Here is a 22,186-nt window from a genome sequence, read left to right as displayed (position 1 = left end):
TCAGATGAAGTAACTATAATTTCACAGCAAACCTACTTTTAACATTTTATTTATACACAGACTGTTCAGTGCATGTTACCACATACATATTTTTAAAAGGTTTTTGATGAAATTTGCTATTTTGTGACCTGCTTTTTTTTGTGTTAACATATCGTGACCATCTATCCAAATTATATTTTTAGTGGCTGTTTAATATCTCTTTATCTAGCTACAGTATGATTAAATCTACCCTGTATTTGAGATCATTTAGAGTATTTCTAAGTTTGCATTAGTAAAATAGCACTTTCTTGCCTCGTAAGTAACAAGTGTCTAGGAGTCAAGATCTATGAATGTTTTGTTTGGACTCTTATAAATAGCTTCCTTTTATTAACTGCTATTTGCATAACACTGTACCAGTCCTTTTTATATTTAATGTTCCAGCAACCCATGGGTATTGTCTTTTAATAGCAGAAACTGAGGGGTTAAGAACCTTGCCCTGGGTCATGTAGTATGAACTGTGAGTTGGACCTAAGTGTGACTGCAAAGTATGTGTGTGTGTTTCTTTCTGTAGTATGTTCTTTGTTTTATTTATCTTTTATTAAAAATTATGATAGAATATTTATGACTATTTGGCTTTGAGGTCTCTTGCTACCAAACTTGATCTGGATAGAGAAGCAAACAAAGCAAAGTAGCTTAATGCTGTTTTGTGTTTAGACCAACCAGTTAAACTTTCACAATTTATCCCCAACAGTGGTCTGTTAACTCACAGCTGTTTGGTCACTTAGGGAGGCAGGTAACTGTAGAACTCAGTATAATTTACTTACTGAATAAATCCTCGTATCTAGTGGAGAGTAAGATTGGTAGCATTGTTGAATAGAAGAGATACTCATTTATAATATTAGGTACTTTTATTTCACAACTGACTTCATAAGCAAATGGCGTCACTCTCTCTTCCTCTCCTTTCCACCATATCTCACCTTCCCCATTTGATCAATTTTCATTCATGTACATAAGTGGTATGTCTAGTGCTAAATCAAAGATAAGAATATTTTGTTATTTGGGGAACTAGAAAGCACAGAATGCAGGCACATATATAAGGAATGTGTTTTTGTCAACAGTATAAATTATTTTTGTTAAAATGTTTGTGTAGGTAAGTGAACCCAGGCTAAACATTCTGGAAAAAAAAATGAAGCTGAATGTAATATTACAGTAGCACCAAATAGCAAAAATTTAAACTTTGTTACTAGAAAGCAACTTTAATTCCATGAAACCATCCATAGTTTTTGGTTTTTCTGCTTTATTTGTTTTGGAGTGCTTTGATTTTTAAGGAGGACCAACATGAGGATTTGTATATTATGTTTAGTTTTCAGAAAATTATTTCTGCTTTTCTTTTCACAGGATAATTTACAGTATTAAGCATGCCATTTAAAAAATTCTAAATTGCAGTTAGAGCACTAAAGTCTCTCGCTTTTAAGAGAAGCTCTTTTTATTGACAAATAGTAAGGAGTGGCAGTAAGTTTGAAATTTAAAAAATTTTATGTTTATTGTAGGATAATTAGAAATCTGTGTGTAAACAAAATCACTTCTAGACCCACTTTACAGAGAATCATTGTAGTACCATGTTTATTGTTGAGACATTTTTTTCTTGTGTGTGTGTATATTTAGAGTTCTCTGGTTGGAGATTCTTTTGTTTTATATTACAGTGTTTTTAATTTGTGTTGTATCTTATGGTCAGTAGATATATTTAATATAACATTTCTTTCTCCTTTTTTCTCCCACATAAGAACTATACTTAATGTTGAGGCCTTCTTAGAAGAAAGTACTTGACTCCCAAATCGTTGCCTTTTAGAATCAGCATGGCACATCTAACTTTCGTAGATTTAGTGATTTGTGCTTTTCAGTAAAAATCATATGTGTTAAGTAAAAAGGTTTCCGTGTTTCAACATCTGGATGAAGTAAAGATATATTCAGTAAAATGTTTCATTGTTTGCAGCATTCAACAGAAGGTGTCAAATTGACAGCTCTCAATGACAGCAGCCTTGACTTGTCTATGGACAGTGATAACAGCATGTCTGTGCCTTCACCTACTAGTGCTACGAAGACCAGTCCATTGAACAGTTCTGGCAGCTCTCAGGGGTAAGGAAAAAGAGGAAAACAGAAGTGGAGTGGCTGTTTGCTGAATCAATCAGATACATTCTTATTTTGCTATTAAAGTCATCTATTTAGAATGTTATTTTCATTCCATCTGCTAATTTTTTTTAATAGCAATTTAATTCCTAGGTTTGGGGATAGTACTTTTTGGATTTGTGTTGTCATACTTAACATTTTATTTTTGAGACTGATAATGTCTTCAGTCAGATGTGACTGAATGTTAGCACATAAGCCCTCCAAGTTCATGTGTTTAGATGGCTACTGCTACAGTGCACTGTATGGTGTGCTAATGAGAACAGACAAAAGGAACAAAACCACCTTTCTGTCCTAGAGCTGCTTATAACTTTGTAACAAGGGAATGTATCTATGATAGTTAGGGAAACCTGTTTTAGAAGAGCTAGGTATCTCTCTTAACATTCACAGCAGTTAAAAATTTAAAAATTTATTATTATTTTAAGAGATGGGGTCTGGCTGTTTTGTTTAGGCTGGCCTTGAGCTCCTGGATTCAAGCGATCCTCCTACTTCAACCTCCTGAGTAGCTGAGACTACAGGCACATGCCACTGCCCTGGGTTTGAAGCAGTGAAAAATTTTCAGCCAGGTTCAGTGACTCACACCTGTAATCCCAACACTTTGGGAGGTTGAGGTGGTAGGATCACTTGAGGCCAGGAGTTCAACACCAGCCTGGGCAACATAGTGAGACTTCCATCTCTAGAAAAAAGTAAAAAAATTAGCCAGGTGTGGTGGTGTGCACCTGTAGTCCTGGCCACTAAGGAGGCTGAGGTGGGAGGATTGCTTGAACCTGCAAGGTTGAGACTACAGTGAGCTGTGGTCCCACCACTGCACCCCAGCCTGGGCAACCAGAGTGAGACTCTGTCTTTAAAAAATATATATATATATGTTTGTGTGTGTGTGTGTGTGTATAAATATATATTTATATATATGTGTGTGTGTTACACACACACATTTTGTTTGTTTTTGTTTTGTTTTGTTTTGTTTTTTGTTTTGAGATGGAGTCTCGCTCTGTCACCCAGGCTGGAGTGCAATGGTACGATCTCGGCTCACTGCAACCTTCGCCTCCCAGGTTCGAGCGATTCTCCTGCCTTAGCCTCCCGAATAACTGGGATTACCGTTACCTGCCATCATGCCCAGCTAATTGTATTTTTGTGGAGATGGGGTTTCACCATGTTGACCAGGCTGGTCTTGAATTCCTGACCTCAGGTGATTTACCCACCCTGGCCTCCCAAAGTGGTGGGATTACAGGCGTGGGCCACCACGACTGGCCTATATTACAATTTTTAAAAGGCGGTGTTAGAAGTCTGTTTGTCAGTTAATGTATAACTGATGGCAGAAGTGCAGGCTGGGGAGGATTCCCTGGATGAATGTGAAATAGAAAATGCTGAGGTGTCGTGGTTGTCTTTTCTTTCTTTTGGACTTCGTGTGTGTGATATGTTTTTAGGCAAATCATGCATAATCCAAAGACTTCAGGCCTGAATATGTCCTGTAAGTGTTATCATTTTAAAAGTTTTTTTTGTTTTTTTTTTAAGTGAAGAAGCTTTTAATAAGAATTTTGAGATTTGTAAAAGCCTTTGTGTCCTTTGAGTTTGTGCACGAATGTAAAATGTGTACAACTGTACTAAATTTCACGAATTTAGTTTTGAAGTTTAGTTTCTTGAAGTAATACTAAGTAACTTCTGTAAATAAAACTTCTGGGTTTTTAGAATATGATTGTATATTTGTTCAACAAGCATTGAGTGTTTATTATGTACTAGGCACCTTGCTAGCCATTTCAGGCTTTCTCCTGCATCTGTGATTGTTCTCTGGCCAACTGTCCTTTTCTTTTTATTCATTTAATATTTGTGCCCTTGAGGGCTCTCTCATTATTCTTGTCTGTTTATCCCATCTTCATATTGTCCCTGAGTGGTAACACCTTCTCGGTTGACTACATTTTACATTCATGTACCAATGATATCCATAGCCTTAATAAGCTGACTGCTCTGTGGTTCCACATGGATGTCATGTAGGTACCAAAAATAAGTCTTCCAAGTGTTGCCTACCTCCTTATGGTGTCATCATTCACCAGTTTCAGAGTGTGGGTGGTAGCTCTGAGAGAGAGAGACAGAGAGAGAAACCAGAGGACTTTTCTGCTTTTGTTTTTCTTTTAGGAGATAATAAAAACTTGAGTTTATTTAAATGCTAATGTGTAGAATTTACTTTAGACAGGAAAGTTGGATGGGAGAGTAAAGGAATGATAATTTGAGTTTCTTGAGATGACAGGAGTTAGTGAGATTTAGAACATAGATTGGGCTTTTTATATAATAAGGAATAATAAGGAAAGAATAGGGGTTAATTATAGAAATAGGTGTGTCTCTTTAATATTTATACTTGGAATTTGGGGTAATATTTGGCTAGTGGCTTTTGGTTGTTAAGTAGGAAGGTCATTTGAGATTGACATGAGAAGGAGAAAATGGGAGAGAAACTTCGGGGGAGTAAAGAGGGTTTAAAATAAGTTATTTTTAAAGTAAAATATTGAAATATCCCATTGTCACTTAAAGGTCTTTGTTTAACTGAGCCACTGGATGGGCTTTTAGAGTTTTATAAAACCCTTATACTTTGTATACAGAAATTTTTTTCTGTTTTCTGTTTCTCAGAACATTTTCTCATTCATAACTTTTTTATTTTTTTTTTAAATAATATAGGTTTTTTTTTTCTTGTAGAGACGAGGGCTCACTGTGTTGCCCAGGCTAGTTTCAAACTTGAGCTCAAGCAATCCTCCCGCCTCGTCTCCCAGAGTGCTAGGATTACAGGCATGAGCCACCATGCCTGGCCTCTTATTAATAAATAATTTTTGTTCAAAAAAATCCTTCAGTTAAGTCTCTTAGCCAAAATCAGTTAAGAATAGATCTTTTAGAACCACTCTGGCGATATAGTAGCCAGCCGCCATATGTGACAATTTAAATTTAATTAAAATTAAGTAGTCTCTCGCTAGTCATATTTTAAGTGCAGAGTAGCTATGTTTTAATAGTGGCTACCATATCCAGAAGCACAGATACAGAACATTCTGTCATCTCAGGAAGTAACATTAGACAGTGCTGCTTTAGAAGGTTTGTGTACTTTTTACTGTTGTTATACTTTGTCCAATAAAGTCAGTTGCTAAAGTGTATGTATAGGAAGTAAAATCAAAGAATCATTTACTTTACAAAATAACTTCTGTACATGTTATAGATCATTGTATTTTATTTTTATTTATTTTTCTACTTTTAAATTTTGAGACAATTTTTATTTTTATTTTTTAGCAGAAACAGTCCTGCTCCAGCTGTAACAGCAGCATCTGTGACCAACATACAGGCTACTGAAGTTTCTGTGCCACAAGTAAATTCCAGTGAAAGCTCAGGGGGTAAGGAGATTGGGTTTGTCAGGTTTGAGAATTCTTACATTATATTTGGTTTAACCTTCATTTTGAAAAGCGGGTTTGTTAAGTAGTTGAAATTCAGTTTTTTAAATGCCAGTTTATTTTTTGCGTGTAAAATTATTCATGAAATCAAATTCAGAGAAACAAAAACTTACAACTTGATAACGATATGGTTATTTTAATTTGTATATGCTCATATATTTACTGCTTAGGTACATCGAGTGAAAGCATTCCTCAAACTGCCACACAACCAGCCATTTCTCCACCACCAAAGCCTACGGTCTCCAGAGTTGTTTCTTCAACACGTCTGGTAAACCCACCACCTAGATCTTCAGGAAATGCAGCAACTTCAGGAAACGCAGCAACAAAAATACCTACTCCTATAGTAGGAGTCAAGAGGACATCCTCACCTCATAAAGAAGAGAGTCCCAAGAAAACCAAAACAGAAGAGGTATATATATAAAAAACATATTAGTTAGCCATGGCAACACCAACTGCCTATTTTTAAATCCATTGGAAGAAAACTTAATGAACCAAAATAGAGAAGGATCAAGGAACAAAGCTTTTAGAAAATTGTAGGTGTGTCTGTAGTGTTTTAGTGCCATAGTTTCTCTTCACCTTTCCCATTCTTCTCAGTAACTACCTCTGCCATAAAGCTGTGCCCTCTCATTTAAACTTCTTTAGTGTGTGTAGTTAGCAGGTATTGTCTACAACAGAATTTAACATGGAATTACTTGTATTCTTAACTTACTATTCTCTAATGACTGTCTTTTTTTTGTACTGATTTTTTGATGGTCCTCTGGACAGTTTTTTGCTTCTATGATACAAATGGAGTTTTGAAGTTTCTCTACTGTACTTGGTATTATAGGACCATCGAATACTAGAGGTTCTCAGGGAATTCTTACTGAATGAAAAACAAGTACACACAGCCACGTTAGTTTTTGAACCTTAAATGGTTAGCTCTCTAACCCTTAAACTTTCTAGCATCATTTGCATTTTTTTTTTTTTTTAAACTCCTGGGCATAGGCTTCTGCCTCCCACGTAGCTAGACCCACAGGTGCACGTCACCATGCCCTGCTTAGTTTTTTGTTTTTTGTTTTGAGACAAACAAAAAAGAGCCCAACCTGGGCTCTTTTGCCCAGGTTGGAGTGCAGCAGAGCAATCTCAGCTCACTGCAACCTCTGTCTCCCAGACTCAAACAATCCTCCCACCTCAGCCTCCCAAGTAGCTGGGACTACAGGTGCGCACCACCATACCTGCCTAATTTAAAAAAAGACTTTTTTTTTGTAAAGACAGAGTCTTGCTATGTTATCCAGGCTTATCTCCAGCTCCTGGGCTCAAGTGATCCTCTTGTCTTGATCTCCCAAAGTGTTGAGGTCACAGGAACCACTATGCTTTGTGAGCTTGTATTAACCTTTTATACTAGCTGGTTTACAATTGTTACAGTCTTAGTTTTGGGAAAACCATTAAAAGTGTACATTGATTTGGTATGAGTCTTAAAATAGAAGTAGTCTTGTTACACAATTTTATTTCTCCCTCGAGTCACTTTCATGTTGTTTTCCAATCAATGAGGCATTTGCTATTTCCCCAGAGGTGACAGTCTAAAAGCACCAATTTCATTGTGATTTTTTTTTTTTTTTTTTTAGCTAAGAATGTATTTAGTAATTTACTTATTACAACACAATTTCTTTAGAGTGGAAAATAAACCCTCTAGATTGCTTATGGATTCTATTATGTTTTGATTAAGAATGGTGAAAATTATTTTATTATTTAGCTTATTTTCTGAAGACTTTTTTTTTTTTTGAAATAGCTGCTATTAACTAGAAGTAATCTGATGAATTTTGTCACTGTTAAGATGATAAATGAGAATGAAAGATGGGTATTGTGTAGTACTTTAAATCCCCTCAGATTACTTACGATGCCTAATACAATGTAAATACTGTTTAAATTATTGTTATGATGTATTTTTTAATTTGTGTCATTTTTATTGTTGTATTATTTTTTATTTTTCCAAGTATTTTTGATCCATGGTTGGTTGAATTCGCAGATGCGGAATCCACAGATATGAAGGGCCCACTGTAAATCATCATAACTTAGAAGATGTGTTCTGAAAACTCATCTGTGTCTGTGTAATTATCTCTTAAGGCAGTGATTTTCCTTGTTGGTTGTGCAACAGAATTAGTTTTTGGGTTTTTTTTTTTTTTATTGTTTTTCAATAAAGATTTTAGGGCTTTCTCCAGACGAACTGAATCAGAGATCTTCTAGAAGTTAGGCCTGGAGATCTTACTAAGAGCCCCGCTGCCACATGATTGTGTTGTGCAGCAGCTTAAGAATATACTAAATTTTTGTGTCAGTTACACATTCAGACTACTGATACTGGTTTGAAGTTGTCAGGGCATTTCAGAATTCAGATTTCTTTTGACATTAGTAAAGTGTATTTAAGCATAATTCTATGCATTTAAGATTGGTTTGTTTTTTTTAATGTTAAAAATGGCACGCTAATAGTTCTAAATAAGTTTGTACTAGTGCAGTATTTTGCAATTTTATTTGCACTTACGTTGGTAGAATAACACTTGTGTTTCTTGTCTGGTTTAGAAAAGCAATAAGAATATAGAATTTTTAAACTTAAATATGGAACATTAAAAATACATGTAGAAGAGTCATTTTATGTACCTGTGTACCCATCACACAGCTTCTGTTATAATTAACTCTCTGCCAATCTTTGTAATCTTAATTCTTTCAGCCTTTTTCGTTTCCTCTTGTGATTGAATTACTTAACAGCAAAATCTAGACATGTTTAATTAGAATCTTAAAAATCGTATCTAAGAATGAAAGCATTAAGAGTAAAATTAGCCTACTCACAAAAATTAACAATTTATTAATATCATCAAACATCTAGTCAGTGCTCAAATGTCCCGATTGTTTTAAAAATAGGCTGTTTGTTCAAATCTGGAAGTCGAAAAAGATCCCTGTGTTGCAATTGTTTGATATCTGTAAGTGTCCTTTAAAATACAGATTCCCTCCTCCATCCCTTCCCACTTTTTCCTGTAATTTTTTTTTTGGTATACATTTTCTCAGTCTGAATTTTGCTTATGGCATTTCTGTGTAGTTGATTAACAGAAACATAGCATTTTAAGAAGATAAGGGATATTAGATTATTCCATGGGCTAATCTCATTTCCTGCCAGAAGAACTTGCTGTTTAGTGGCTTTTCCAGTTACAGATCTAGTTACAGTTAGAGGCAGGATTAGAACCCAGGCCTAAATCTCATAGTGCTTTAGTCAAAGAAATTTGCTGTAGTAGAAATAATCCTAATTTTGAAGCCCTTCTAAATTGGGTCTTTTATTCTCTGCTAATGAGTACTCGGTATTAGAAATTTTAGCAAACCAGAAATAAATACTGGCCTCACCCAGTAATGCACTAACGTGTATATAAATAGGAGAGTTTTAGATACTCTGAGATAGTTTAGTTCTGCTTAATGGTCATCATATTCTAAGGTTTTTCAAATAAATATAAATGGTAATGTAAAATAAAAATGGAAAATATTTGCTCTATTTCCTGGATTATATAGCTAAATTAACCTCTTTCTCTCTCTCTCTCTCTCTCTCTCTCTCTCTCTATATATATATATATATACACACACACATATATATATATAAAACTTTTTGTATGGAAAATTTCAAACATGTCATAAGTATAATGAACTGTCATGTTTGCATCACCTAGCTTCAACAGTTAACAACTCACAGCCAGCCTTGTTCTATCTATATACCCACATCACTTCCTTCCCCATTGTTTTGAAGCAAACCCCAGGCATAATAACCAAAAATATTTCTTTGTATATCTAAAAATAAGGACTTCTATAAAATATAAGTACAGTATATTTATCACACAAATATTGATAATCCATAGTTTTACATATCAGTTAGTATTCAGATTTGCCAATTGTGACACATTACTATTTTTAAAGTTTGCATATTTGCAGGGTACAAATAAAGTCCTTATTGGAATTGATTGATACTGTATTAAATCTTTTCTAAGCTGTAAGTTAGCCTGTGGTTTTTCTATGCCTGTTTTAAGAGTCACATGTAAAATTAAATTTTAATTCTGCTGAGAAAATAGTGTCAAAATAGTTCTTAAGACCCAAGCAAGGCGTTTCTCGAGTCTTGTGTTCTGTAGGATGTTAGTAGGTCGTACCAGGAACAAGGATTCTCTAGTTAACTAGGCTTAGGAAGATTAAAGTGGTGTTCCTTCTTGGTGGAATTGATTAGAACCTTCTGTGTGAGGCTCCCAGAATGGGGGTGATAACTATGCCAAATTCCTAAAGTTGTTTGATCAGGATCTTTTTTTTTTTTTCTTTTCCTTACAAAATATATTTCTATGAACTCTTAGTGGTTTTGGAAATGTACTTTAGGTGGTGATCTGCATTAACAGTTTTCCTGATGCTTTTTAAAATTTTATTAGCTTCTGAAGCCAAATTTAATCTGATAAAAACATTTAGAAAGAGGAACCAGTTATCTATTTTAAGGTTATAGTTGATCTTACAGGTTTAATTATTTTGTAGATTTTAAAGAGTTTATAAAGTAAAGCTTTGATTGGCAAATAATCTAAATTTTTCATTTTAGAGAATCTTTTTTTTTTAAAAACAGGATGAAACAAGTGAAGATGCTAACTGTCTTGCTTTGAGTGGACATGATAAAACAGAAGCAAAGGTATACTAATTTAGCCTTTAGAATACATACACAATTAAGAGTTCAGAAGATGTAATAGAAATGTCTCTAAAATATTGTGTTTTGTGCTATAGGTTTTAGATGTTTTTAGTGTTGTTTATGGAGAAGTATTTGTTCATTTTTACTGTTAATTATGTAATGCTGAACACTGAAGGGAATATAGTGATGAGTGAAACACATTCTGTGCCTTTAAAGGAGCGTATAATTAAGTAGAGAAGATAAGTCATGAATGTAATTAATTACATTATCAAAGAAAATCAAAGTAATTGAGGGCTGGGGGCCAAGGGGCAAGAGAAGTAAGATGTTATTTCTGACTGCAGAAATAGCAGTAAATGTCTTCATTGAAGAAAGAAGTAGCATTTGAAGTGGCCTCGAAGGATACATAGGATTTTTGACAGTCCAGGCTGAGATCATGCTCTCTGTTGGGTTGAGAATATGGTATGATTACAAAAGCAGTTTTTGGCATAAGGTTTTGGCTAGAACCTGGGGTGCATGGGGCTTGAACGAGGTGTAGATGGGGTGGAAGAAATTTTTTTTCCCCAAAATGTAAAAGACTCATTTTTTCCCGTAGAATTTGAAATATATTGAAGGCTTTTAACTTTCTTTTGTTGTGGAAAAATTAGAAATTCTCCCCCTTCTCCCAAATTATCCAGATTTCTCTGATGGATATTTTAACAAATACTCTCTTAGGTTTTGTGCGTGCCCTCATAATGCCCTTGCTTTATAATTTCGATGTACTTCGTAAACCAAGAAAAAAATGTTTGTGTCATTATGTAATCTACAAAATTATTAATGGCTTCACAGAATGCCGTCTTAAGGCTGTGATTATTTTTATCCAGCCTATTTCCTATCCATGGCAATTATTTCCATTTAAAAAAGAAAGCTGTGCTTTCCTACTGTAATACTGGTTACAGCTAAATATCATATCTGCCATTCGTTCATGTTTATTTACTTAGCATAAATTAATGGAAGAAGAATTATTGAGGAAAATAGTATGTTTAAAGTTTGGTATACATCACTGAGTTGTCCTCTAGGAAGGCTGCATGTCTTCATTCCTACTTCTTACATCTTATTTACCTTTTTTAATTTCATAGGAGAAAGCAGTGTTTCATTTTTTTTGGTATAGTTTCATTGAAATTGAAGTTTTCATATTTTTATTTTCTTTTTTAAATTGTTTTGTTTTTTTTTTTGAGATGGAGTCTTGCTTTGTTGCCCAGGTGGGAATGCAGTGGCGCGTTCTTGGCTCACTGCAAACTCTGCCTCCCAGGTTCAAGCGATTCCCCTGCCTCAGCCTCCCGAGTAGCTGGGATGACAGGCATGCACCACCACGCCTGGCTGATTTTGTATTTTTAGTAGAGGTGGGGTTTTACCATGTTGGCCAGGCTGGTCTTGAACTCCTGACCACCTGATCTGCCCACCTCGGCCTCCCAAAGTGCTGGGATTACAGGTGTGAGCCACCAGGTCTGACCTATATTTTTATTTTCATATGTTTATGTATATATTATTTTCTTTTGTGTACTGCTTTTAAAAAGTTTAGAGTAATGGTATGACATACTTTACCCTGTGTTTTCTGATGAGTAGAATCAGTGCACTGATTACTGAGGAGGGGTGAAGAGACCATAAGGAGGGAGAAATCTTTTTTAGACATATTTTCCACTTTTAATTAAAGGCGTGGGGTTGTTTTATTTAGTAGTGTTGAATAAGTTTGTTTTTTTTTCTCCCTCAAAACTAAGAACTTTCCTTGGGTTTATGCTCTGTTATTGTCTGGGCAACATTTCATGATGTGCCTATGTGTGTTTTTAATTATCGTTTGCTTAAAATGTCCCAAGTTGGAGCTGGTTGGAAAGTCATGAGCTGTTTTGACCCATGCCTTATAAGATTTAAGTAGGCAAATAGAAATTTATTAATATCTGAAATGGTGAAATAACCTACAGCATCTACACACTAGGTGTTTTTGTAATGTAGTCACATCTTTCTCTTGATCCCTCCTGTCTTCCAGTTTGTCTTCTTTATTAGCCACCAAACCCAGTTATGTTCTTTTATTCTTTTTTTAAGTCTCTTTTCCCCCTTCCCCATCCTCTTTGTCTCACAGGAACAACTTGATACAGAGACAAGTACAGCTCAATCAGAAACTATTCAGACAGCGGCTTCTCTGTTGGCCTCTCAGGTACTAAGTGCAAAAAGCAAGGAGAATTTTGTAAATGTCCTGAAGATTAGTGTGGTATATTGAATTAAAGTGAGAGTTCATAGAAGACTATTAAAATTAATCTTTGTGAAAGTAATTACTTACTAGCCTATAAACGTATTTATTGTAGTTTTAAGGCAGGGCCCTGGATTTGACGGAACCGTTCTCTGGGACTGTTTCGATGTTAACTCATCCGCTTATATTAATATATTATTTGATACTGCAAATCATTTAAATTTTCACTAGTCACTTATACAGGTTTCATATGTAGGTTTTATTTGTAGGTCAAAGAGTGAAATTCAAACTAGGAATGAGCTAAAAAACATTCTTCATGTATTTCTTTTGCAAAGGCTAATTTATTTTTATTTTAAAAATGTATTTCTGCCTTATTTTTCCACTACTGATTTCAGTTAGTTATTTAATATAGCCCATAGCTCTTCAGAATTACTTTTTCATTTGTCCTAGCAATTCTACTTGTGACAGACCCTCACATACAGACTCTCACAGTAGGCATCTGGAATCTTTTTTCATTGATTTGTTTGTGAACTTTCATTTTGTTAAATAATTTTCTTCTTGAATCCTTTCACATGAATGAACCCTAACGTCTAGCTCAAACTCTGACACAAAGTAGATACATTCTTTAATAGATGATAAAACTGGTTAATCTCTACAAAGTAACTGAGATAACAACCGCTGCTGTACTGATACTATGATGATATTTTGCTGCTTTGCAGCTCAGAGTTATTTTAACGTGATCATTTAAAAATGTGCTTTTGCTAGATGTTAACTTTTATAGTCTCTAAAGATATATAAATATTATGTTTATTTTCCAGAATACCTTTTCCATAATCTAATAAAACTTTAGGGGGAGTAACTAACATCAGGAAGCATGCTTAATATTGATACGTGGACAAACTTGTTTATCATTCGTAAACTGTCCTGTGATTGCATGTGTTTGGTTTGCCACATACCCTCTAGGGACTTATTTTCATAGTTTTGTCTTACTGAATTTATCCCTGTAGTAATTAGTACCCATGGGTATTTGCCTTTTAGATATTTTTATGAGTGTGTAGAATTTTCTTTCTAATGAAAGGATTCATAGAGCCATAGAGAAAAAAATCACCCAGTTATATAAGAAGAGTGATTATGTTGATTTAAAAAAAAAAACATTCCTATGTTTGGTAATGTTAGGTACGTACTTATTTCTGGGGAGGTGATAATATTGTGGCTATACCTAATAAAGAATTCTTACTGTTTTGAGATAAATCTGGAAATATTTATAAATGAAATGATAGGATCTCTAGGATTTGCTTCAGAATAACACAAGGTGAATTGAAAGTGGGAGGACGGTGGCTTAGATTTGACAATTGATGAAGCTGGGTAATGAATACATGGAGATCCATTATACAGTGCTCTCTACTTTTGTGTATGTTTGGAATTTTCCGTAATAAAACTTTAAAAGATCCATCTCTGTATTTTTTTTTAGTGTTAAAGAAAGCTTGTGATTTAATCTAATTAATATGAAAATAATCTACCTAAAATGTAGGATGATTAAATTATTGCTGAGCTGTGTAGATTTAATTGTATAATTTACAGTGTCAGAAAATAATAAATTTACTGCTGCTGCTTTGTATAAAATGAACTTTAAGTATTTTTCCACTTGGGGGTGCTCCAATACTAGTTAATATTACCGCTATTAGTGTGGTAATAAGTGAATACAGTTTAGCAGTAACTTAAGCATTATGCCATAGGTGATTCTTAGAGGAACAATTTTAAAAACGATTTGAAATTACTTAGGAGTTTTAAAAATATTGTTAAAATATACCTATTTGAAAATTCCTTTGTTGAACACATTATTTGTTAAGCAAATAATGTGATAGTCATATTTACATTCAATTTTGACAACATTATAGAGTTTTTAAATTTGTAATACTTTTCTCATCAGGTTTCTTAAATACATCTCATTGTTAAATTATGGTGCTTTGAACAATGTTGTGTTCTTTGCTTTCATTCTCAGAAAACATCCAGTACAGACCTTTCTGATATCCCTGCTCTCCCTGCAAATCCTATTCCTGTTATCAAGAATTCAATAAAACTGAGATTGAATCGGTAAAAACAACCTCAGGGGTCCATAAACAATATCTGCCAACTCAACCTGTTGTCTTCAAATGCTAAAAAAGGAGAATGGAGGGTACAAGACTAGACATGACTGAAATGGATTTGGGTTTTTTGGTGACCTCCCTTACTGGGCTAATCAGCACTTGATCGGAAGTCCAGGTTAGTATGTGAAGCCAGGAGTACTATTATTATTGTGTTAGCAACAGTTGCATTAACTATTTCAAAAATTACTGCCTTTAAAAAAACAACCTCAAGCTATATTTGTATTCATAATTGACATCTGGATTGGGTTTATGTTTGATGCATTGTTTGGAAAATTTGCAATACAAACTGGCATAAGAATTACTTATTCTGATGATGCACTTTTATGTCTTTTTCATTAGAAAGTAGAACTAATTTTAGAGTTTCAGCTTGATGGATTTTCAGTTTTTCCTGAAGAATTTTCTTTACCATTAGTCTTCAAATTGGATACCGTTGTGCAGTGGTGTACTGTTATACTTCAGAGAAAGGGTAAGAGTACATCTAGTTCAGTTCCTGTGAGGTAGCTGTAACCCTTAAAAATGAAACGTCAACTCTAGGGTACATTTGACTTTGAAAGATTAGTTAGGAAATAACTTGGTTTTGATAGGGTCATGATTAAGAAATGATATATTGGTTTTATTTATGGAATTGTTTTATAGTGCATACAAATCAGCGATCAGCCAGCAAATATTTTTCTTTGAGCTTATGAAAGCTCTGTATTCTTTTGCCTTCAATCTGTTGTCTTCAAAACAAACAAACAAACAAAAAGCTTCTTGCGCTTTCCCCTTCCTTTTTCTTTTTGCTTGTATGCACAAGGTAGGACTTATTTCATAAGAAACAAAATGCCAGTATTTTCTTAAGCCATGATGTGAAACCAATGACCCTGTGACCACATGGCACAGAACACTAAATTTTGGTCCCATGGCTGAAACTTGAGGGTGACTAAAAGTAATGCCTGTGAAACATGGTATCTGTCTGGGATGGCCATTTGATCTCTAAGAGGAATTTTGTACACTCCACAGAACTCCTATCTATAGTAAAATTGATTTTCAGTTTTAAATTTGGGCAAAAAGGCATTTTCTCCAAGATTTTAAAACTAATTCTTATTTTTAAATGGTTTACCAAAATTTGTCAGTACATTTTACATGTAGAAGCATTTTAAAAATCATTTCTAGCAAGCACTTGACATCTAGTCAGCTCTCTACTCCTTCTTTATTTTTTTTCAAAAGATTAAGAACTCCTTTCTTTGAATAAAATAATTTCTCGTAATTAAGCAGTAGAAGATTTATCTTTACAAAGTATGAGGGATGCCAGATGTTGATAAACTTACTCTTTCTTAATCTGGACAAAGTAAACTTAACAGATTTTTCTGATGAGCATGTTTTATGAATCCTCCATTGTGCTCCATTCTATCACATGTGCATTTTTCATGTTAAACTGCAATTAGTTAATCTCTTCCCCTATCCTTCTAAATTAATTTTCTGAAGTTGGAGTGTAGTCTTTTCCCCCTTAGGCTATGCATTAATCGAAGCTTTCTTTTCACCATGACTTTATAATGTCTAGTAAACAATATTTCTACTTCCCACATCTTTGCTTTACACAGTCACCTTGCCCTTCCTTCCACCACCGAAGAAAAAAGCTGGTCATACTAACAGGTGAAGTGTACAAGGTGTCTGTGTGTTTTGTGTAGCTTCAGAGTTAGATTGAAATTACCAGGCACAGATTTAGTCTTGTCATTTTGTTTACACATTGGGGAAAACAATTCAGTTTATTAAACGTTTCATGTAACTGCACCCAAGTTTTGCCAAGCTGGAAACTTGGACCTTTTCTGTGTAGTGACTTTTTAATTATAGTTTTCATAACCTGGAGATCAGACTGTTGCTTTCGCATGATGTATGTAGTGTCTCATGACTGGAGTTTGCTTTGTTTTATAGTATCTGTACTCCTTGTATTTTTCAAGAGCTATTTTGTAAACAGATGATGTATTTCTCCATTGAAAACACAATAAAAAAAAAACAGCACAATCTCACAGTTGCCTGATTTCTTTTGACTACTACTTTTTTTTCAGTAATTTAATTGGTTCTGTCATAAGTTTATGGTGTGATTCTAAGTGAAGATTTGCAAAAGAATTTGATTATATTAGAAAAGATTTGTTTCCGGTTAACTTAAGCCATTGGCAGCAGCCTTGTATTTATAGCTCAGATAATAATTAGGTGTTTGTTTTTCATATAATTGATCTTTAGGGAAGAAAACATTAATGTAGTTACTATTAATTCAATTTTAGCTGTTCCGTGCTCTAAAGTATTCTGTGTCTGTAGACACCATACGTTATCTGTATATTTATTCTATGCCTGTAGACAGTGTACTGTCCTTTTCAAAGCATTTAGCACTTTAATGTCAGCAGGTGGCACTGTTGTTTTTCAGTGAATTTAGAATTACAGACCACAACCAACCAGGTTTCTGTTTCTTATTTTACTAAATGCAAATCAGATATTGCTTTTCTTAATCCCCCAGATGCTCAGCATTGAATACTTAATTCATGGTGTAGAAGTGAGCTGCTCTGTGTATTTTGTGATGGTCAGCTCTTGGGTATGGTTATCTTGTGTTTTGAGTGGAGAGATGGACCTCTTTATGTCAAAGCCATTGTTCTGAAGGACATGTAGTTGTTCATATATCATTTCTAAAATTCTATTTTAAAATTCTAATATAATCTTCCCTATATATAAAAATGGGGATGTGGCTGCATTGTGGGATAACTTTTTAGTAAAAGCAAAATTTAACTTCCAAGACTATTCAGTAAAAGGGAAAATATTGTAGGAATTACCCTTGTCTCCCTTGTTAACACTAAAAGAATTGGACTGGCTATACTTCCTCTACTTTGGTAGACATCTAGATGCAGGACTGTATATCACAGTTTCTGAGTTTTATCATCCACATGGCCTCTTGGCATTTTCATGCATCTTGCTGAATTAGTAAAATTATAATGGAAAAAGTTGTGTTTTGTGGCTGTGGGTATATTCTAGAATAAAGTTTTTATTTTTCTAATTAAGAGGTTTTTTTTTCCACCACACATTAAAATGTTTTAGAGCTCTGCGTGTATTAATTCTGGCTGCCTTCAAGGTGGCAATAAATGATCAGCAGCTCCAAGTCGTAATGAACATATAAACAGAGAAATCCTTAATATATATGGACTCGTAGACTGAGTCCTGGAAATACTGTCAGTGCACTTAAAATGCACTTAAATTACAAAACCGTTTACCTGAAGCAGCACTGAGCAATCCTTTGGATATACTTTTACCTGTTTTTATTCTAATAAAAATGATGAGTACAAGGAAAATTAGTTGGTTTTTAGCCTGAATTATAGGTTTTATTTTGATTTTTGTTTCTCCACATTATTTTGCTTGTTAGCTTTTCTTTAAACCAACATCACAAATGGATGCTGTCTTCACTCAGACCTGAATTTGGTAAATGAAATATTATGTTCTGTAGTAAATATGACCTTCAGTCATATAGAAACAAGTGGTCTGTTTAATTCTAATATCTGTTTCTCATAGAATCAATTCATTCTTTTATCAATTTAAAAATTATTGTTAAATTTTACATAGCTTTTATTGGCACCAAATAAGGAAGATAGCCTCAATGTTTTTCAGCCATGTATTTCAGAAGTGATTGTACTTTATTCTAGAAGTGATTTTACATACTTGGGAAATCATTTCAGTTTCTTTTCTTCTTTGGAGACATGCTTTTGTCTCAACATTCTGGGAACATCATTACAGCTGATCAAACCACACAAGTATTCTGTTGAAAGGGATGGAATTTTAAGTACATTTTTTCTTTCTTCATCCCTTCCCAATTCATAGGCCTTTCCTTAAAAGGGTAGAATGTAAGACTGTGCTTAAGCTCACATTTCAGAAACTTTACATTTGTGTGAAAGGTTGTGATTTTAGTTATTGTGCTTTTTTTCTGCAATTATCTTTTAATATGTTTTCTATTTTAATCCAGCTAAGAGTCACACCTACAAAGGGCACAGTTTTTGTTGAGTTTATAGAGTTTACCTGCTGTTTAAAATGTTAACTTTCCAAGTATTCATGCTTTAATGTAAATAAGAGTGCAGTCATTTTTTTCCTCTGGTTTGGGTATCTTTAAATTCCACCAGTAAGGTGGGAAATGTGTCTATTCAAGTAAAGAACAGAAGAGTGAGCAAGAGTGAGTGAGTGTGTGTGTGTGTGTGTGTGTGTGTGTGTGTGTGTATCAAAGCATTATTTTTTGCTTTGGTATTTCTTTTTTTTTTTTTTTTTTTTTTTGAGATGGCGTTTAGCTCTTTTTGCCCAGGCTGGAGTGCAATAGTGCGATCTCGGCTCACCCGCAACCTCCGCCTCCCGGGTTCAAGCGATTCTCCTGCCTCAGCCTCCCAAGGAGCTGGGATTACAGACATGCGCCACCACGCCTGGCTAATTTTGTATTTTTAGTAGAGACGCCGTTTCTCCATGTTGGTCAGGCTGGTCTTGAACTCCTGACCTCAGGTGATCCACCCGCCTTGGCCTCCCAAAGTGCTGGGATTACAGGTGTGAGCCACCGTGCCTGGCTTGCTTTGATATTTCTAAGGTACAGAATAATGCTTTGTGCCACCAGCTTAGTTTGTTTGTTATATGTTGTTTTAATTTTTTAATGGTGAGAATGGACTTACGTTCAGCCCTTCACACTCCCTCTCACTGGGTTGCAGAATTGACTAGGGAAAAGCCCAAGGGGGTGCTGGTTTTGTTTTTCATTTTGGAATAAATAGAGTCTGGATGCTAGAGAACCGATTCACCCTGGGCTTGAACTTGGCACTGCTAACTTGGTCTAAGCAGCAGCGTTCCCGTTTCACGTGAGCACAGGTGTCAGAACGTTATGACATACCACAGCAAAATGCAAAATTTTGCAACAGTATAAATTCAGTTATATAGTACCAGTCTTATAGAGTCTCCCTCTGTAGTCATTGAATACTATTCTTTTTGTCAGTTTTTGAAATAAGTCAACAGATTTGTTATGGTAGGTTTTAGTCTTGGGCTGGTTTTAATGTTACTAGTAGTTAAATGATAAAGTCTCACCTCTTTTAATCACCACACATCACAATATTCGAAACGACGTAGATGGTATCCTCATTTTTCACATAACCTGGATGATTTTTATTAGTGATATGACTATGACCTGATTTTTTTTTTTAATTATCTCTGAGTCTCTTAAAGTCTCTTAAAAATATTTCACAAGCCTTTTAGAAGTGTTTCCTTTAATTAATTTGTAGGGTGTTATTTTTTGATCCAACAGATTTCATGCTGAAAATACATATTTTGAATAATTCAAACATTTCAGTTTTATGGGTTTTTTTTTTTTATAGCTCATTGGAGACATTTATCTCAGTCTTGTGTGTTTTCTAATAATGTCATGTAGTCCTAAAATAGTTAAAACTTTTTTTTTTTTGTATAATACTGTTTTTGCTCAAAGACTTCTGGAAGTGCAGAATAGCAAAGTTATTTCTGGGGACTAAGGTGATCTTTGTCTCACTACCGTGCCCCCCTCAATCCCCACACATATACATATACATGGGTATTGGGGTTCTTTTCAGATTCTAGGCATCAGAAATTAAGTGAGAGAGTGTGTGTGTGTGTGTGTGTGTATATATGTAAAATGTCCCAACTTTGTGTTCTTGTGGATGCTGTCTCTCTCTTGGCACAGCACCCTCCTTAGAAACTTGCACACTGTGTGATGCCTGGTGCTATGTGATTTCCAGAAATCTGGCATGAGAATTGGTCCTTGTTTGCGTTTTCTGACTGCAGTGGAGCTGTTAATAAAGAGATTGATGATAAAGTTGTCGAAAAGAGACAGTTGGGCAGAACTGCTCCCCATGAGTGACAGAGGGCATGATCTGCCTTCACAGCCAAGAAAGTCGCCCCCAGCAGAGAACCGACCGTGCCTGGACACTGTGCCAAGACTGTTAGGGGAGCTTTACTGCACTATTAGGCTACTACCTCTCTCTCTGTCGCTTTGGCTTACTTCACATTACCATTTTTATCCTGAAGTTCTTGAGATGCTCAGAACAAATCTCTTTGCATATGTGACACACACTTTCCAACTGTAAAATAATTATTTTTGAAAATTCTTTAAAGCACTCAGTTCATCGTAAATTGGCTTTTATAGTAAAATAGTAAAAGTTTTAAAACTATTACTACAGTTTTCATACAAAGCCTGGCTCAAGAATAAGCATTGGCTTCAATAAGCATTTGTTATGGGATATTAAACATTTTAGTCATACTTATTGTAACTGTATTCTTCATCTATCACTGTTTGTAAACTTAGGCTACTGGCATCCACTTTAGGTGTTCATGTTTTTTGTGGTCTCCTTGATAACCCGTAAGATTTTTTTTGACTCTCTTTAATGCGACTTTAAAGGTACAGATTTTTCCTGTAATTTTTAAGCTGTGTTAGGTTACATGTTTTTCACTTAGGTTTTCTTAAATATGAGACTATTTTAGTAGACTTCTCTTTTAAGGAAACCGATACCATTGTGGCCTTTGTCATGTTGAATGACCCAAACGTGAACACTTTGGTTTCTTAACAATGACAATTCCCATAAAGCTAGTTTTCCAAGCATGGTCTTTGTCATCTGCCTAAATTGTTGAATAACTTTTTTTCCCCTTAAAAATAACCAGTCTTCTTTAAAAATTTAAATATAAAATACTTAAATTTTAAAATCTCAAAGTAGAAGGCACCTAATGAGCCTTCTCATTCATTTTGTCTGTGATGGCCTCTTCTCAACCATTTCCATTGAGAGAGGAGTCTGTATTTCTTGTTACCATCTCTAGGCAGCAGTTGAAGTTTTAGCTTGGCTCAAGGTGATTTTCTTAATCCCCACAGTTTCCTTAGAAGCAAGTTATGACCCATCTCTACTTCATTTAACAGGGGACTGGCCGGGCGCGGTGGCCCAAGCCTGTAATGCCAGCACTTTGGGAGGCCGAGACGGGCGGATCACAAAGTCAGGAGATCAAGACCATCCTGGCTAACACGGTGAAACCCCATCTCTACTAAAATACACAAAAAACTAGCCGGGCGAGGTGGCGGGCTCCTGTAGTCCCAGCTACTCAGGAGGCTGAGGCAGGAGAATGGCGTGAACCCGGGAAGCGGAGCTTACAGTGAGCTGAGATCCGGCCACTGCACTCCAGCCTGGGCAACAGAGCGAGACTCCGTCTCAAAAAAAACAAACAAAAAAAAGGGGACCTTAAAACATTTCTCAGGAGTCACTAGCTGGTTTTCTTATCCCAAGTCAAATGTAGGGATGTGTTTTATAACCAGAGTATGTTACCACATCACTAATTCCCTGGAATTTGAGTGGTGGTAGTCTAACAGCACTCATTCTGTAAGAACCGCACACCTGAAGAGAGGAATAAGGTTAGCTCATGTCCTTAGATATATCGTAATCAAGATAAATCCCCCAAGTGAAGTAGTACTTGTGGGTGTAGTGGAGCAACTTGTACATTAGGGTGATACCAGGTTTTCTCAGTAGGCTTTTGCGAGGTTTATGGTGAGCATGAGCTATTGCTAAGCTAGAAATCCACT

General features: G+C 35.1%; 1 protein-coding gene across 4 annotated transcripts in view; it reads left to right on the top strand.

The window, feature by feature from the left end:
* PAPOLA (poly(A) polymerase alpha) overlaps window positions 1-16,622 on the top strand; it is a 64,156-nt gene extending 47,534 nt beyond the window's left edge. For 2 of the 4 annotated variants that reach the window (XM_023205586.2, XM_023205589.2), the window contains 6 exons: window positions 1,973-2,115; window positions 5,425-5,525; window positions 5,753-5,991; window positions 10,189-10,251; window positions 12,362-12,436; window positions 14,472-16,622. In XM_023205586.2, coding sequence (XP_023061354.1) covers window positions 1,973-2,115; window positions 5,425-5,525; window positions 5,753-5,991; window positions 10,189-10,251; window positions 12,362-12,436; window positions 14,472-14,567 — 717 coding nt within the window. In that variant the 3' untranslated portion in view covers window positions 14,568-16,622. The remainder of the gene's footprint in view (window positions 1-1,972; window positions 2,116-5,424; window positions 5,526-5,752; window positions 5,992-10,188; window positions 10,252-12,361; window positions 12,437-14,471) is intronic. The other 2 variants (XM_023205587.3, XM_023205588.3) reach the window with 2 other exon arrangements.
* The last annotated feature ends 5,564 nt before the right edge of the window (window positions 16,623-22,186 follow it).

Source organism: Piliocolobus tephrosceles, chromosome 6, assembly GCF_002776525.5.
Source record: "Piliocolobus tephrosceles isolate RC106 chromosome 6, ASM277652v3, whole genome shotgun sequence".
In the NCBI taxonomy this organism is placed as follows: domain Eukaryota; kingdom Metazoa; phylum Chordata; class Mammalia; order Primates; family Cercopithecidae; genus Piliocolobus; species Piliocolobus tephrosceles.
The sequence above is the reverse complement of the archived record's forward strand: the minus strand, read 5'-3'. Positions and strand labels throughout refer to the sequence as shown.